Here is an 18987-nt window from a genome sequence, read left to right as displayed (position 1 = left end):
AAAATGCCCATATCAGGTAAATAAAATTTTGTTTTTCGAGAAACTCGCATCCTACAGGATATGTTAACGATTTTAGAAAATATCATCCGAGCCGTAAATTTGGAGAACTAAATAAAAAGAAATAAACGTCACAGATACATTTGTTTTTATATTTTTAAATTTTTATTACACGAAATTTGCATAGAAAATGGTTAGACCACAATTATTACCTATATGATACTCAGCGTGGTGACACTGACACCAATGCTCACTGGTCGAATATTCAACCGGTTACGTTAACTTTTCGCGCCATTTCGGCCAACGTATACCTATATGGTATGGTTGATTAAATGGCCAAGGCGGGTATAGAAATAAGCATAGCAAACAAACTGGGCGATAATACACTTCCACGCGACTGATTAGTTGATTAAATTAAAGTGGTCGATTTAGCGACCATCTATTACCGGTAGCTATTTTGAAAAAATTATTTTGGGAAAATCTGTAGTTTCATTGGGATTTTTACGGAGTAGCTAGTTTTTCGTTGTAAGCTGTCATTATTGTAATATGACGTAAGCTTTTGTTTTTTTAATTGGGACAACCTGTTTGTTATTTTTTTTATTTGCCTTAAGAGCTTTCTAGAAATATAATATACTCTATATTTATTTTCATAGCCAAGGTAAAAAATATTAACTTTTTAACATTGGTAGCCGGTTTGAATTAGGTAATCAGCAAAATCAAATAATTTATCGACGTTAAATTTTGGTTATTGGTTATTCCACGCTCGTTTTTGTGCATTAAATTATTGCACAAGTGTATTAGAAACTCTGATTGACAACCATGTTATCTAAAAACTGCACAAGTTCATTATCAGTGCCTTTTATTAAGATAATACTATGGAAAGCAAATATGTATATTTTATATAATTAAACTTTTAGTTACGTAATCGAGGGCACAATTTTTAAACGATGTACTTAAACAGCCGTTAAACGGTAGCAAAGATAATTCTATAACTATAATATTCTTTGACGGTAGCCTACTAAAATGCCGTTAATAGATATTGTGACGTCGTTCATGTCGGCGGAAAGTAATGCCTAGCCTTAAACTTTCTGCAAGAGCACCTGTGGGTCAGTGGCTGAGGCTATCGCTTCGTAAGCGAATGGTTCAAATCTCACGCCGGCCAAGACTTTTTTATATTTTTTTTTTGCTTATAGCGTGATCTTATTGCATTGGTTTCACTCTTTTTATTTGGATTGGTTTATTTATTTGGCGGGTTGGTTAGCGTGGTTATTTGGAGGGTGTTAATTCATTGGTTACTTGGTTATTTGGTGGGGTTGGTTGATTTTTACTAATTTATATTTGTTTTTTATATTTTTTATCAGTGTCGAGGTTAGTTGCGTTGGTTAAGTTGGTTATTTGGTGGGGTGGATAGCGTTGGTTAGTTCTTATAAAATTTCTATATTTCATAAAGCCGTCAAGTGCGTCACATCAACAACGTCATACCTATTAACGGCATTTTAGTAAGCTACCGTTTAACGGCAGTTTAAGTACAGCCATTTTTAAATTGAGTGTTGCCAACCATGGACATATTCGGCACCGTGCTGACTAAATGGAATTTAAATTTCCCGCTGGGGATTAAGGTGGTAGCTCTGCGGTAAAAATGTCAAGTTGCCACATTTATTTATTCATTTCCTGACATTGTCATTCGTTTTGACAATTCAGTTTTGTATTACGCGATTTTGGTTTAAATTAATTGTGTAAAGCTTGAAAATGTTTACTAGCAGACCTTGCAGTCGAACATTAGGTAGTACGAAGAGAGAACATTAGTTAGTACGAATTTTAGAACATTATTTAGTACGAGGTGGTACCAGATAGCTTAATAGCTGTAAAAAACTCATCGCAACTTTATTAGAATATTTTGAATGGGAAAGCGGTAGTAATGACCCTTTATGTCCCTTAAGTGCTGTTAAGGAGGTGAGTTTTGTTGATGTAAATATATAATAACTGTTTATATATTTATAATTATTTTTTTGATTCCTAAAATATTTTGATTAAAAGAAAATATGCAAAAGTGAGCAATGCTGTGTTGGTCAATCTTAATCATGTGACCAAAAGTTTATTTTATATAAACTTTTTTAAACTAGGTTGATTTATGTTAATAATAAATAATGCATATTTTTACCTTATCTGTGAAAATAACAAGGCACAGTGATGGTGAAAACCGCATCTTTGTATCTCTACTCATAAACGAGAAACCCTGTTAAACACACGAAAATAGGACATACTGTAGGTACACAAGAATTCAGACAAATAGTTGCAAAACCTACAAAACAAATGTATGCAAATTATTTCTCCTCTCATTAGCTGTACCTTAGTTTTATCATTGAGGTCGTGTACGTTTAGCTTATTTAAATGCCTTGTACAAATATGGCATAGAGGGAATCTGAATTAAATTACCATGCCGCTGTAATGGGCCAGACAGCAGACGATGTTTATGGATAGCACTTGCATTCTGAAGCGAAATAGAATGAGTATTATACTGAAAAAGATAAATTCTTCCAGTAAGTGTGGAATAGCATTTTAATTTTAATATGCGATATTTTTTATATTAAATATCAAATACAGTGTGATCAAGACATATAAATATCACTGCTGGTTCTTATGTAAACTGACGTCCTGAATGCAAAAATATAGCTCCCGTTTTCTTCTACCACACAACATTTTCGGGGGAGCATGCCTTCCCTATTTTAATAATAATAATTTTTCGATAATAATAATTTTATAAGCAAAAATGTAATTTAGAGAGGTAAAAAGAGTTATTTTAGCTGTAAATAATAATCCCATCAAAAACATAGAATGTAAAAAATGTCGCAACAAAGTCTCGCAACACAATTCTTCCACTATAAAAAGTTGTGAGATCTCATATAAAACCAAGTCAGTTTATTTTATTTAGTTTCTCTTTAAGCGCCTATTCAATAATTTTATTATAAATTGTTAGTATCAATATTCTCCTCATCTTTATTTCTATAATAATTATGACTTAGCAATTGCACAGCAAACATAATTATAAAAGAATAATCTACCATTTCGATTACTAAAAGTAAATCTAAACAGTGCCCTTAAAAATAAAGTTTTTTAATTAGAATAGAGTAATCAAGTCATTAGAAATTATAATTATTACAGAAATAAAGATGACCACAATATTGTTAGCAACAATTTATAATAAAATTCTTGAGTAGGTGCTTAAAGAGACACTAAATAAAATAAACTGACTTAGTTTTACACGATATCTCAAAACTTTTTTATAGTGGAAGAATTATGTTGTGAGACTTGTCATTTTTTTACAGTCTATGTTTTTGATGGGATCTCATTTTTTTTTGTAGGTTATCCTCCAATTTTTTTCTCGGGTAATATATCATACAAAATAATATTAAAGAAGTTTGACTAGCAATAATTCATAAACTCTGAATTATCATATAAATTAATGGTTTGGAATGCAAACTAAGCCCATTTTTATTTTCGATTTAGATGTTCAATAAACGTCGATTTTGAAAAAGCTGTATAATCTGGGGACACACAAAAACTCTTTTCGTGATTTTAGCCTTACTAAAGCGAGGAAAGTTAGTATTCAAAAATTGAAATAAGTCATCTGTCTTGTCCATTGCTTTCACAAACTGTTTGATCAACCGTAGTTTGATGTGCAAAGGCGGCAGTAAATAAAAGAAAAAAAATGGTAAAAAGTAAGTATTTTCCTTCTGGGCGACAGGATCGTAGGCGATATTTTTCTAACCGGTAAATCTTTCTCTTTATTATTGCTAGAAATGAATACGGCCTCCTTAAATTTGCGCTTTCTCCAATGGGCTTCCGACCATTTTATGTTGTGGTGCTTGGACCACACATGATTTGCAATGCCCGACTTCGTTATTTCACCTCTTTGCGTATGTTTTTATGTTCGCCAAGTTGTACATGTAGAGAACGTTTTGTCTCTATTAATACGCGACTCACCGCACTTGCAAGGTACGTGGTATATGAACTCTTTTTCTTTGTTTGATGAATCCGGTTTTGTTTTTGTTAGGACATTCCTTAGAGTAGTCCTAGACTTAAAAACAGTTTTAATTTTATACTGCTTGCTAATTCGCCTGATCTTCTCCGATGGTCCTTTCACATATGAAATTGTCAAGAGAGAGAGCATCCTCCGCAGGCTGGCGATGGCGCACCAATGAGCCAGACTTGCAATTAGATATAATAATGTCTAGGAATTTTGCAGAGTAAACATTCTGAAGCAAATCGGTTTTAATATTACTTAGTTCAAAATTCAGATATCTCTATCAATGTGCAAAGTCAATTTGATTATAAAACAGAAAATCCTCTTATTAGAGAACAACAATCATTATCTAATATTTTTTTACCAATTTTTAATAAAAGCATTTTGTGCTAATTTAAAACGACAGAGTAATAATATGTTTACTTCAGTACACCAAAACACTGCTTTTAACACTAGACAAACGATTTTAAATTTAATCAGCTGCTGATGGTGTTAAAGAAAGTTGCTCCAGTTCAAAATAAAGTGTTTTAGTAAGTGACGTCACACGTACTGACATCATCAACTGTCTTCCAAAAAGATATGTTGAAAAATTTGCATCAACAATCAGAATCATATAATTGTGAATTTATTTACTACTAATTATACCAGTTTCATCGTTTTAGTATAACATACTCAGAGTCGTTCACAAACTTGTTTAATTAAAATGAAGGACCTACGTTGTGATACTAATATATTTTTATTGACTTCTCAAATTGTCTAACTTAAATCAAACTTAAAATTTGTAAATAGTACTACTTAGGGTAGCTGCTTATTAGGTGTAATCTTGGAACTTCCATGTAGAATAAATATCAACATCTGAATTGCATTGATTTTTCGTCGGCTTAAAAATATATTTTGTATAAAAGCACCCTAGCTATTGTTTCATGCATGAAAACAAGCTTTTATTTCTGAAAGAATTCTTTTGTTTTTCAGTTCTCTTTGTACCTTGTCATATTTCTGCACCCTCGAATTAAAAGCTTTTATACATAATATAGCCAAATGAATCTTTTGTCTGTAATACAGACGATCTCAAAAATGTATGTTTTTAGCTCTTGTTATATATGAAGTACAATAGATACGAACAAAAGGAATACGCACCATACAGCTTGGTTTGGTGTGGTTCAGTATGAGATTTAAAAAGCTGTTTCCTTTGTACTTTATTTGATTAATTTAAAATTGAAAACGATATAAAAACCTAAGATAAATATTATATATATAATGGAAAATAAATTTCTTGCAGTTTTTAGGTATATAATAAAATTATATAAGAGTTTCTTGCCTTGAACTGCTAATATAGAAATTAATTCCACGCTGTGTTCGACATAATGTGGATCAACCTGCTCTCACTACCGGTTTCGGGGCCCTACCCCATCATCAGGTGAGCTTGGGTATTTCCACAATATGTCGAGCACAGCGCATTGTGGAAATACCCAAGCTCACCTGATGATGGGGTAGGGCCCCGAAACCGGTAGTGAGAGCAGGTTGATCCACATTATGTCGAACACAGCGTGGAATTAATTTCTATATTAGCAGTTCAAGGCAAGAAACTCTTATATAATTTTATTATATACCTAAAAACTGCAAGAAATTTATTTTCCATTATATAATTTGGGCTAGCCGAAAAAGCCTTTATTTACTATCGATAGTTGTGCCTCGGTGTACGAAAGTACTACCATTGCACGCAGGCCGCTATCTCGCGATGCGGGACTTAATATCTTACCGCTACTTTACGACAAGTCGTGTTTATATACTCTGCGCTGTGCTCGACATATTGTGGAAACGACCCAAGCTCACCTGATGATGGGGTAGGGCCCCGAAACATGTAGTGAGAGCAGGTTGATCCACATTATGTCGAACACAGCGTGGAATTAATTTCTATATTAGCAGTTCAAGGCAAGAAACTCTTATATAATTTTATTATATACCTAAAAACTGCAAGAAATTTATTTTCCATTATATAATTTGGGCTAGCCGAAAAAAGCCTTTATTTACTATCGATAGTTGTGCCTCGGTGGTACGAAAGTACTACCATTGCACGCAGGCCGCTATCTCGCGATGCGGGACTTAATATCTTACCGCTACTTTACGACAAGTCGTGTTTATATACTCTGCGCTGTGCTCGACATATTGTGGAAATACTCAAGCTCACCTGATGATGGGGTAGGGCCTCGAAACCGGTAGTGAGAGCAGGTTGACCCACATTATGTCGAACACAGCGTGGAATTAATTTCTATATTAGCAGTTCAAGGCAAGAAACTCTTATATAATTTTATTATATACCTAAAAACTGCAAGAAATTTATTTTCCATTATATAATTTGGGCTAGCCGAAAAAAGCCTTTATTTACTATCGATAGTTGTGCCTCGGTGGTACGAAAGTACTACCATTGCACGCATGCCGCTATCTCGCGATGCGGGACTTAATATCTTACCGCTACTTTACGACAAGTCGTGTTTATATACTCTGCGCTCTGCTCGACATATTGTGGAAATACTCAAGCTCACCTGATGATGGGGTAGGGCCTCGAAACCGGTAGTGAGAGCAGGTTGACCCACATTATGTCGAACACAGCGTGGAATTAATTTCTATATTAGCAGTTCAAGGCAAGAAACTCTTATATAATTTTATTATATACCTAAAAACTGCAAGAAATTTATTTTCCATTATATAATTTGGGCTAGCCGAAAAAAGCCTTTATTTACTATCGATAGTTGTGCCTCGGTGATACGAAAGTACTACCATTGCGCGCAGGCCGCTATCTCGCGATGCGTGACTTAATATCTTACCGCTACTTTACGACAAGTCGTGTTTATATACTCTGCGCTGTGCTCGACATATTGTGGAAATACCCAAGCTCACCTGATGATGGGGTAGGGCCCCGAAACCGGTAGTGAGAGCAGGTTGATCCACATTATGTCGAACACAGCGTGGAATTAATTTCTATCTTAGCAGTTCAAGGCAAGAAACTCTTATATAATTTTATTATATATATATATATATATATATATATATATATATATATATATATATATATATATATATATATATATATATATATATATATATATATATATATATATATATATATATATTGTGTTGGTCAGTGCGTTATAAAATAATTTAAGTATAAGATTAGCCGCTTTATTTAATCTGTTTTGAGAGTTTTTTTTGTTAGTTGGTTTATTAATTTAGTTCATAGTATTGTTCTGAAAAGGAGGGGAATCAAAATTACATCTTTTCATATACAACCATTTTAATTTAGAAATGACTGATTACGCTTTAAGTTTCATTCGGAACCTCCCAATTAGTGGAATAAATTAGTGGTTTCAATTACACTTTATGTTTTTAGTTACGATCATTCACAATGTCTAAAAAACACAATTAAAATTAATAAAATATCATAGCAACAGCTTGCGGTAGTCTGTTTTATCCATAGAGAAAGCATAATATTTAGCTTATAAAACAATCAACTTTTGATTTATAATCAAATTTTTTCTTGACGAGTGATAATCAAAGGCCAAAATGACATTCCTCGCAAATTTTGAAGCATAATTAGTGGAAAAGTCAAAAGTTTGTTAACTTTTTCCACTAATTGAAAATTACTACAACTAATTATGACGTTCTGAATGCTTACATTAAAATTAGGTGAACAAACTTCTACGGCTAATTGAAACTTATCATACTAAAGCTTCATTCAGAACCTCGAAATCAGTGGAATAAATTAGTGGTATCAATTACACTTTATACTTTTTAGTTTACGATCATTCACAATGTTTAAAAAACACAATTAAAATTAATACAATATTCTAGCAAGAGCTTGCGTTAGTCAGTTGTATCCATAGAGAAAGCCAAATATTTAGCTTAAAATTGATTGTTTAATTTTTGATTTCTAACCACAATTTATTACTCTTGACGGAAGATAACCAAAAGCCAAAATAACATTTCTCGCAAATTTTGAAGCATAATTAGTGGAAAAGTCAAAAGTTTGTTATCTTTTTCTATTAATTGAAAATGTCTACCACTAATTCTGACATTCTGAATGCTTACATTGAAAGTAAAGGAACAAACTTCTACGCTAATTGAAACCTCTAATTTATTCCACTAATTGCGAGGTTCTGAATGAAGCTTTAGTCTGATAAAGTATCGTTTAACTATAAATTTTTGATAGTTACAGTTACATCCAAGGTTTACATGTATAGGAGTGAATCACTTTGGCAATCTAGTAAGTCGGAGAGGTGCAAAAATACTTTAGTTTTTATTACATAATCGCTTAATCTGACCCTAGATTCCATGCGCTTGGGTAAATACTTGTCTTACATCTTATTTTACTAAGGGTGATGACCGTATTCTTCGTACACAAGAAAATCGGCCCTCAAGGCCGGAAATGTCGACCCTAGTATATTGTTAGGAATTTGTCAAAAATATTAAGATATTGGATTAAGCAAGTATATTAAATGACATTTTGAAATAGTCTCGCTGCAATTGCACCGTTTATAAAACGTAAACGTTGCAGTAAGTACGTTAAACCATTTGCTAATGGCTACTAGAGAAGCCACGGTAAACATTAGTAATGCGATTCTATTAATAGAACAAAGTAATGGTACGGTTTAAGCAAATATTAAATGGTTTGGAAACAGTAGTCTATTTGATGTAAAGCAAAATATAAAGACATGAAGAAAAAAATGTTAATTTAAAGTTGTCGGGTACTCGAGTACGAGTTTATATAAAAATTGGTAAAACTGTAAAACTCACTCGTAAAAATCATAAATGCGCTCTGTTGTATGTCTCAATGTTAAATCTTGCATAAGAGTCAATGGAGTTAATCGATCAACATTTGGAATGGGGTCAGGCAGTGTTGCGTCCTGCATTCCTTTTTAATATAATCTTAGGTGATATTCTAAGGAGAAAAATTGTCAATCATCATCATGGAATAGGCGAACTCCCTTTAACATGTTAGAGGATCTGAGTTATGCCTATGACATCTGGCTCCTTTCTCATAGTCACGCGGATATGATGTCAAAACTACTTAACTTATCAAATGAAGCTATAATTACAGGTCTTAAGATAATTATTGCAATAACTAAATCGATACCGTTAATTAACAAACTCGATTCATAAGCTGCTGTCTGTAAAAAATTGTAGGAATATTCTAGCCATAACTATCAGAAATGAGGATTTATGGAGCTTAGGCAACCAGAGGCAGGTGTATAATGAGACTTAATCTTTGTAATAGAATCAAACTGAGGAAATGGAGGTGGATTGCTCACACATTAAGGCCAAGCGGCGACGAGATCGCTGGCAGAACTATTGTGTGGAACCTACAAGGCAGTAGAAGAACTAGTCGTCCAAGACACACTTGGCAAAGAATATTCAACAGGAGATAGAAACAGTAAACCGATCATGGCAAGTTGTTAAATCACTTTCGAATAACCGAACCCGCTGGAGAACATTTATTGAAGTCCTATGCTCCGCGTATGAGTAAACGACAAAATGAAATGAAGAGTAGGTAGGTACTCTTTTCGAGCAATATTATGAAAATTATGAACCGTTGCTATTTCTAGTGCTTATTCAATTTTAATGTTACATTTTTGTTACATGTTTACACCATCTTGAGTCGCTATCTGTATTTGGACAACCAAAAAATACCATGTATACCACATAAAAATACCGTAAACAAATTCATATACCAGTGAAATTACATTCTTGCGAATATTCAGGAATATGTTAATGCTGATATTCTGTCACACTATGATCACCATTTCTGATATAAATCTAGAGACTCATAAGATTATTATTATTATGCATTAGAAATAAAACTTGTCAACTGACACGCTTTTTAAGATTTTTAAGAACTGAGATAGGTTCATGGGTTTACATTACGTTTAGAATTTTTATGAATAGTTTATACAGGGTGGTCAGAGCAGCAGCATATTCTGTAGATAAACAGAAGTAAAAAAGTTTTACACCCTGTATTTCCGAAGCTAAGCATTTTAGGACATACATTTATACGAACTTTTTTACTTATTTTTATCTGAAGAATATGCTACCGAAGTTTACCAAATACAATTTTAATAAACATTATATAAAATGTTTCCATTACTTGAATTACTAACATGGATACGTAAATAACTAAAAAACGGTACCGCCAATACAAAAACATATCACTATAGACTTTTTCACACAAATTATGCGACAGATGAACAGATCGTCCACCTAATTTTATAGACTGAAGTGTTTCGCAAGAAAGAAGTGATTGATTAACAATCTCGTTCACCCAATCTTGATGGCATCACCCTATAAACAAAATTTTAAAAGAAAGTGTTTATCTGGAGTCCGCTAGCAAAGACTTAATTTTTATTGGCATTGGCGTAACAACAGAGGTGCCCGGGGGTGCCGCCCCCCAGGTACTACTGGGCACCCCCCAGAGAAATCCTGAATTATGACTCTTGGACTTATTAATTTTTATTTGCTAGTGCATCAGTAAAGTGACGTTTTCTAGTTTTGTTTAGTTAATATTATTTTATTGTGTTCAAAAAAGTGTTAATTTTTATTCTTTTAGAAAATTTGTAGGTATTTAAGTAATCTACGGAAACACGGTTTGATAACCAAGTTTATGAAATTTATTGATAGAGAAATTCGTGTGTTTTTTTAAATTATTTTTCATTTTTAAGAAAACAAAGGCCCTAGGCCCCACCATAGCCCGCTAGCAAAGGCTTGATTTTTAATGGTCCAAAGTTGACCTCGATTGACAACTTTATATTGCATATACAAGGTCGCATCAGTGCGGAAGGCAAATGATTTATCGACGATCAAAAGTATCATAAATATTAAATATACCATAAACACAACTATAAAGAAATGATAATAAATTATGTTCTTGCAACTGGTAGCTCTTTTACAACGCGCAAGGAAACTAGAGTTCATATTATTATTATACAACAGACATAAATATTGTCAACTGGCAGACTGCTTTAAGAAATTAGATTTTTATGGGACTTATGTGAATAAAAACCATTTTCTACCTTACATTTAAATGTTTTATGAATAATTTATGTTATATTTGTCGAAACCCGTGCAGAATTTTAAAGCATATGTTACAACACCATATTTCGAATCCATTAGCGAAGGCTTAATTTTTATTAGTCCATAGTTAAACTCGACGACAACTTTATATGCCACCGTTCTTGCAACAAGGCTGCATCTATCAGTCTATAACTACATATTCCCGGGTTCCAATTAAATTTTCTGCAATTGTGTTTCAGGTGTATAATGTTCTGTTTCCAGTCTTGTCGTTTATTTTTCTCCTGCAGATCATTTATATGCAAATTACGACTTTAGGTATTATTATCTCCCATTACATCATGTCGGCTGAATGTAGCTACTTGTACGACACATTATGTACGCTGAATTAATTTTTGCATTTAATTGAATTTCTATTTATAAAGCAAACGCAATTAAAAACAGTTTTAATTTATTTTACAGTCAAGTTGTTTTATTAGGTATTTTTAAAGTCGTAGTAAAGCCTTTTTAATCAAAGCCAACAATGTTTATTAACCAAAAAAATTGAGATGTGACTGTTCAGTTCCATTAAACAATATTTTATTAAATATTGGGGTCTCTGCAGTTTACTGCTCACCGTAACGATGAAAGATCAAGTCAAAACTAATCATTACCCTACAAAAAGTACTGAGATGAAAAAGCACTAATGACAATAAGAGATATTTTTTTGTCCAGAAGCAGTCTATGAACTTTCCAAAGAAAAAATCGTATTTTAAATTTAAATCTCGAGTGCCATTTCTGTGTTAAAACACCGTGTCTTGTCCTAGCAGGTTAAAAGATTCTTTAATCGTATTTTTAATCATATCTCATTTTTTTTCAAATGGAACGAGGGTGGCTCATTAGAATATTTGGAAAAAGCATTTTTTACAAATAATTTGGTACCACACGCTTGGTATTTCGGAGTCAAATTGTCGATATGAACCGCATGTTACAATTTCAAATAAAACATATACGAAAATGTCAAAAATTAACATATGATGTATCATTCTATTCAGGTGTCATTAAATAAATAAAAGGGTGTCATTTAATATTATAGTAATACCTAGTAATATTATCGTGTTACTAAAAGCGATAATATTACTAGCCTGTACATTTTGTACATTTGTTGTTTTAAAAACAATCTAAAATGTCAATTTTCCATGGGTATATTGATAAATGAGGTCTAAATTATAAGAAAATGCATTTTCTACGAAAACTTGAAGGAGTAGGTAAGAAGTGGTATAATACAATTTGATACACATTAAATTGTGCATCTGATTCTCATAAAATATACAGGGTGTTCTATTTAAATTAAATAAGTTATTGCCGTTTAAAGCTAGTAATTATTTAAAATAAAGTTTTAGACACTCTGTATAAGGTAGTATAATTTTTATCATTGCAACACAATAGCTGATCAATAAATAAACTTCAGTAAATATTTAGTATTAAAAACTTTGATATCCTCGGCGAAATGAAGCCTTAAAATGTATCCTGCAATTTCGCAAAATTGAAAATATTTCAAAAACGGTAAGGTTTAAGTGTAATAAACCTTAATCAAATTTTCCTTTATTTTAATAGTAGAAACTAAAAATGCAATAATATACAGGGTGTTCCATTTAAAAAAATACAACTTTCATATTTTTTATTTATTTGGGACACTCTGTATCTTGTAAAAATATTTTTAAATTGTAGTTCTAATAGTCCTTCAACTAACCCAAAACTTACAATTTGTAAAAATCTAATCGTTTAGCTACAATACTCCGTGTCGTATGTGGTGAACAACCCTGAATATATTGTTTATTGTCGTAATAGTCATTGTGTGTATTCTGGCCTATGGTTTGTGTTTTGTATTTCTTTTGTGTTAATATCACTAATATTACGTACCTATCATCGGAAGTACATCGTAATTTTTTCTAGATATAATTGATAGCTAATAAGTTTCATTGACTTTAAATGCTAGATTAAGTTTCATTGGCTTTTAGCAGGATAGAAATAAATTGAATGTAAGATATTTGCATAATCTTGTAGACTCTTACCGGGATTTGCCTAGTTAATCGGATTAAAAATAATATGGCGGTTTTTTCAGTGAACAAATGTCGCTCGCATGCAAATTAATACGCCACTAAAAACATACTTAATTTTAAGACGTTGTAACTTTAGAGATTGCAGCTTGTTTTGCTTTGTTTTTTCGAATTTTGAACTTAATAATACGGATATTTAACAGAAAATAGGAAATATTAAGTGCATTCGCTTAATTAACGGTAATTAATAATCTAGTGTTTCAATATGTATTTAGGACGTTAACCATTTAAATTCATTTTATAAGTCTGTGAAACGAATAACTTTGAATATGACAGTTCCCGCGGGCTTTTTTAGTGTTAATTTTGTTAGGTTAGCAACTTGCGGCCATGCTGACGCAATGCCGTCTCTAATAGAACAGCCTCGAAGCGAGATTTATTACGTCACGCTAGTTAAATACTACGGATTAATAAATATGTTGTAGAATACATGGAAAACATAATAATTCCTCGTATTTTTGGTTTGTATTTTAAAAATGATATAGTTTACATGCAATTAACCTATTTATAGTAATAAATAACTTTCGCAAATAAACTATGAACCATACAAATGCAGCAAATGTTTTACAATATACAAATAATGAATAGGTACATAAGATAATGGGTAAAATGTAAAACATATTTTAAATTTTGGGGTTTGAAAATCGATTTAATTTAACAAACAACATTCAATAACTACTACTTACTATGGCTGAAATCGTATTCCATAGTCAATGTAGATAGTTTTAGTGTTAAGAATAATAATTTAAAAAAATACGTCGTCATCTTTTGACAAGTTTATATTAGTTTATTAATTGCAGTAAACATTATGTGGTGTGAATATTTTATATGTAATTTTTTGGATTATATTCGACACTATTTTTTTCATATGACACAACACTGATGAAGGCTATGATGTTAGCCGAAACGTTTTTTTAACCAAAAAAAATAATGAAAAAACAAATGAAAATTTAATCAGCGTTTTTCCCGAACCTAAATCCCAAGAAAATAAAAAATTTTAGAATAATTTTACATATAAAATGACAGCGATCTTTATTTCATAGCCATCGCTGCAGCCTTTTTTCTATGATATTGTATTATTTGCAAATATAATTTTTCGAACATTGATACTTGCAAAATATACATATACATTTTGTGAATGCAAATAATAATACATCACTATTAGTAGATATTGAATGTTTTTTGTTAAATTAGATCGATTTTCAAACCCCAAAATTAAAAATATATTTTACATTTTACCCATTATCTTATGTACCTTTTCATTATTTGTATATTGTAAAATATTTGATGCATTTGTATGGTTCATAATTTATTTGCCAAAGTTATTTATTACTATAAATAGGTATATAATATATATATATATATATATATATATATATATATATATATATATATATATATACCTATTTATAGTATATTATATACCTATTTATAGTAATAATATATATATATATATATATATATATATATATATATATATATATATATATATATATATATATATATATATATATATATATATATATATATATATATATATATATATATATATATATATATATATATATATATATATATATATATATATATATATATATATATATATATATATATATATATATATATATATATATATTTGTATTTATTAACTGTATATTATGTATATTTCATGTAAACTATATCATTTTTAAAATACAAACCAAAAAAAAAATACGAGGAATTATTATGTTTTCCATGTATTCTACAACATATTTATTAATCCGTAGTATCTAACAAGCGTGACGTCATAAATCTCGCTCCGAGGCTGTTCTATTAGAGACGGCATTGGTCTCATATTTAGAAATGTCAAAAGCTGATGACATTTTACTTTTGACAATTGTGTTGGACTTGGAACTGTCACTTGTTTTATTATTTTCCTTTTCTATTTCACGAAAGTAAAAAGAGTTACCTATCTGATTCGTTCAGGCACTCATTTTAAAGAATATCAGTAACTTTTTTGACAGAGGAATTTTATATTTACCATGTTGGTAAAAAATAACGGTCACAATTCAAAGTTATTCATTTTATAGACTATATTAACTCAACACTTTCTGTAATTATACAGAGTTGTCAAACAATTCTTCCTCAGTCTGTGATATTATACTTCTTCGATATGTTATAGAGTTATACAGAGAAGGTTGATTCTCACTATACCTTCCATTTCCATTCCATATCCATTCCATATCCATTCCATATCAATTCCATATCCATTCCATATCCATTCCATATCCATTCCATATCCATTCCATATCCATTCCATATCCATTCCATATCCATTCCATATCCATTCCATATCCATTCCATATCCATTCCATATCCATTCCATATCCATTCCATATCCATTCCATATCATATCCGTTCTGTATTGTTATTGTATTGACGCTATACGTAAGCTTCCGTTCCGTATCAGTTCCATATTTTTATTGTACAATTTATATCATTACGAAAGTTTTATTTTAAAAAATTGTATCTTTTCAAAAAGGTAATAGATTTAATTAAGAGATGAAATGATGAATAAATATCAGCAAAATTTAAACAGAGCTGGTACAAGAACTTGACAACGCTATTTCCGATACGCTTCAGTCCTTCGGCCAAAAAAAGTATGGAAGGAAAGGATATGGAATATGGGAATTCGGGATACGAAACGTACCTATAGAGTGATATACATGATTACACACACATTTACATGATTACACAAAATTTACATGACTTAAAACAATGGCCCTCATATATTGGGTGGCAGAATATTGCTGCCCTGTCTGGATAAATAGCAATCATACTCATCTTATTGACACTCGTCTTAACAGCGCGATGAGAACTATAACGGGCACTATCAGAAGCACTCCGATCCAGTGGCACCCCGTATTATCAAACATTACTCCCCCTAGAGTGGAAAAAGTGCACCAGCAATGTTCATCTTTCCATCTATGATGATTGCGAAAATTTCTTGAATCGCTTAAAGTCCAGAAAACCGCCATGGGTATTAGGGCAGCAGCTACTAAATTCCAACTTTAGGGTTGAAGACTGCTGGCGAGATGAATGGTCACAAAATAATCCTGACCTTCATCACTTGATAATTGACCCAGTACTCTGCCCTGCCGGATTCAACTTACCAAGAAAAACGTGGACACTGGTGTTAGTTAAGTTAAAATAAATTAATACAACGGATGGCCAAATTCTTTTAGTATCAGATAGGTTCTTTTTTTGATTTATCGTAACACTGAAATACTTGTGAAATGTAACCTACTTATAGATGGATCTATCTACCTGGAGTTTCATAAAACGTCTAAAAGTTAACTTAGCTCTTAACTTTAATATTACCATTTTGAGATTATGAGGCAATATATTTTTTTGGAGATTACTATATCTTAAATTTTGATGTAATACTCTAATGAAACGTAGATTTATTATAAATGAACATTTATAATGCAAATTTAATATATTATTAGCTATAATAACAGTTTATTTTATAATTTTAGGTCTGAACTGGAACAGATTCTCTTCTTTGCCTATTCGAAAGTCCCGACTAGCCAAAGAGAATGGAGTCAGCATCATTCCGAAACCGAAACACAAAGACATATCGCAATGGCTCAAGGACTTGGACTTGGAACAGTATATTCCACTGTTCAGCAAATTCCAGGGAGTGGAGGATATCCTGGAATTCAACGAAGGGGACATCAAGGATTTGGGAGTGAAAAAATCCTCGCACAGGGCCACGATTGTCAGCAGTTTGACATGTCTGAGAGGGAAATACAATGGTAAGTGTTGTTAAATATAGGAAAATTGTCCATATATATATATATATATATATATATATATATATATATATATATATATAGTAGAAGAATATATATATATATATATATATATATATATATATATATATATATATATATATATATATATATATATATATATATATATATATATATATATATATATATATATATATATATATATATATATATATATATATATATATATATATATATATATATATATATATACATTAATGTATTAATGTATATTTCGTATATAAGTAGAAGAATCTATTCGCGGGGCACAAACGATGAACCCAATAACAATGTTTTTTCTTAATTTTTTTTTTATTTTTCTCCTTATTTTATGTTTAGTTCATCCTCTGAGGCTAATGACATTTTCGATAATAATAAAATTACTGGTGAGTTGAAGCAGTGACACTAACGTCGCGTCGCTTGCTACTGCAGTGCACATTGCCCTTGTTTATATATTCTTAGCATTACACTTTCATTGCCGCTCTTCCAGTGCTACGCCAATTAACCACCATTTCTATACCTCACGCCTTTTCTTTACCGCATCACCGCCACATCACTTCAGTGCGCCTGGCCCATAGACTTAAAATAAAATATTTAAATCTATGGCCTGGCCTTTTTTTGTTAGAGAGCGCTTGGCCTAATGCCGGGTCCAGACCAAGCAGACAAAACAACGACAAGACAGAAACATTCATGTTTTACGACAAAATTGCGACAATCCAATACATTTCTGTGACATTTTTGTCTCATTTTTGTTTTGTTTCAAAATTCGGAGACTTTTCAATGTCCCGTCTCGAGTCGGTAAAGATCAAAGTGTCTATGTTTTGTTCGTATATTTTACGACAAGTTGTCGGCGCAGTGTGGATGGCGTGTGCTGCTAACAGTAGGAGACCAATGAAATCACCCATAGTTAATAAAACTCATTCGCAACAACTACTTGTTTCATTTGCAACAACTACGTTTAATAAAACTTTTGACTTTGTTGTACTTTTGTCCTTGCGGTGTGGACAATTTGTCTCAAATTTGTGTTGTCAGAGTTCCCCATTTTTTGTCGCAAGTTTGTCTTGTTTTTGTTTGTGTTTGTGTTTGTTTTTGTCGCCTTGGTCTGGACCCTGCATAAGATATTTTCGTTGGACACCTTCGAGCGCACTGATATATTCAGTATAGAGAGTGTTCCATATTATACATCCGTAGTCGAGTCTAGATCTTACATAAGCAAAATACAAAGTACTAAGAGACACAGAGTGTTACAAAAGTGCTTGCATGTTCTAAATAAGTCCAAGCATATAGTTCTTGATATTGCGCACATGGACTTTTTGTATGTTAAAACTTAGTTTACCATCGAAGTACACATCCAGGTCTTTAAATAAATCAACACGATCTTATGTTATAGATTTCAATGTGTACTGAAATATAATCTGATTTCTTTTCAGCGTGAAAGATAGAACAACATTTCCGATTTTTCTTAAGTTTCTTAAGAGTTTTTCGAACTGGACATTGTTTTTTTGTTGACAATTTACTATCGATACATCTTCTGATATGCTACAAATAATTACCTACTTACATTAAAAAATACACAAAATTAAATATTAAAGTTTAGTGTTGTCACTTAATATATTTCTCTCTCTACTTGTTTCTTGATACTTTTGTGTACCGGACACGTATTTCCATAATATACCATGTAGAGAGCATAGGTTCTCTAAGCCCTGCCTCCAAGCTTAGTTGAAGCTACGCCATAATTGGAAATGGTTGAATGAGCTGAAAATGAAGATGATGATGATGAATACGCTTATTTAGTAATTAAATTAAAAGATCTTCCGATTGAATCCATTTTTTTCTCATCTCATTTTGATTAGTCTTACTAATTATGGAAAACTAATTTAAATATCTGTGAAAAAGTAGTCGTATTATTTAAGTACTTGTTGTTCGTTTTGGCGCTAGTGATAATGACTGATAAATATTCGAAGTTATTAAAAATTTA

The 18987-nt window shown here is 31.5% G+C and overlaps 1 protein-coding gene across 3 annotated transcripts in view; it reads left to right on the top strand.

Moving 5' to 3' along the window:
* Positions 1–18987, top strand: part of LOC115891936 (SH2 domain-containing protein 3C) — a 236290-nt gene that overhangs the window by 62197 nt on the left and 155106 nt on the right. For all 3 annotated transcript variants that reach the window (XM_030912550.1, XM_030912556.1, XM_030912564.1), the window contains one exon: positions 16695–16973. In XM_030912550.1, coding sequence (XP_030768410.1) covers positions 16695–16973 — 279 coding nt within the window. The remainder of the gene's footprint in view (positions 1–16694; positions 16974–18987) is intronic.

This window comes from Sitophilus oryzae, unplaced genomic scaffold (assembly GCF_002938485.1).
Source record: "Sitophilus oryzae breed Bouriz unplaced genomic scaffold, Soryzae_2.0 scaffold_1009_pilon_pilon, whole genome shotgun sequence".
NCBI lineage: Eukaryota > Metazoa > Arthropoda > Insecta > Coleoptera > Curculionidae > Sitophilus > Sitophilus oryzae.
This window is presented reverse-complemented; position numbering and strand designations above follow the sequence as displayed.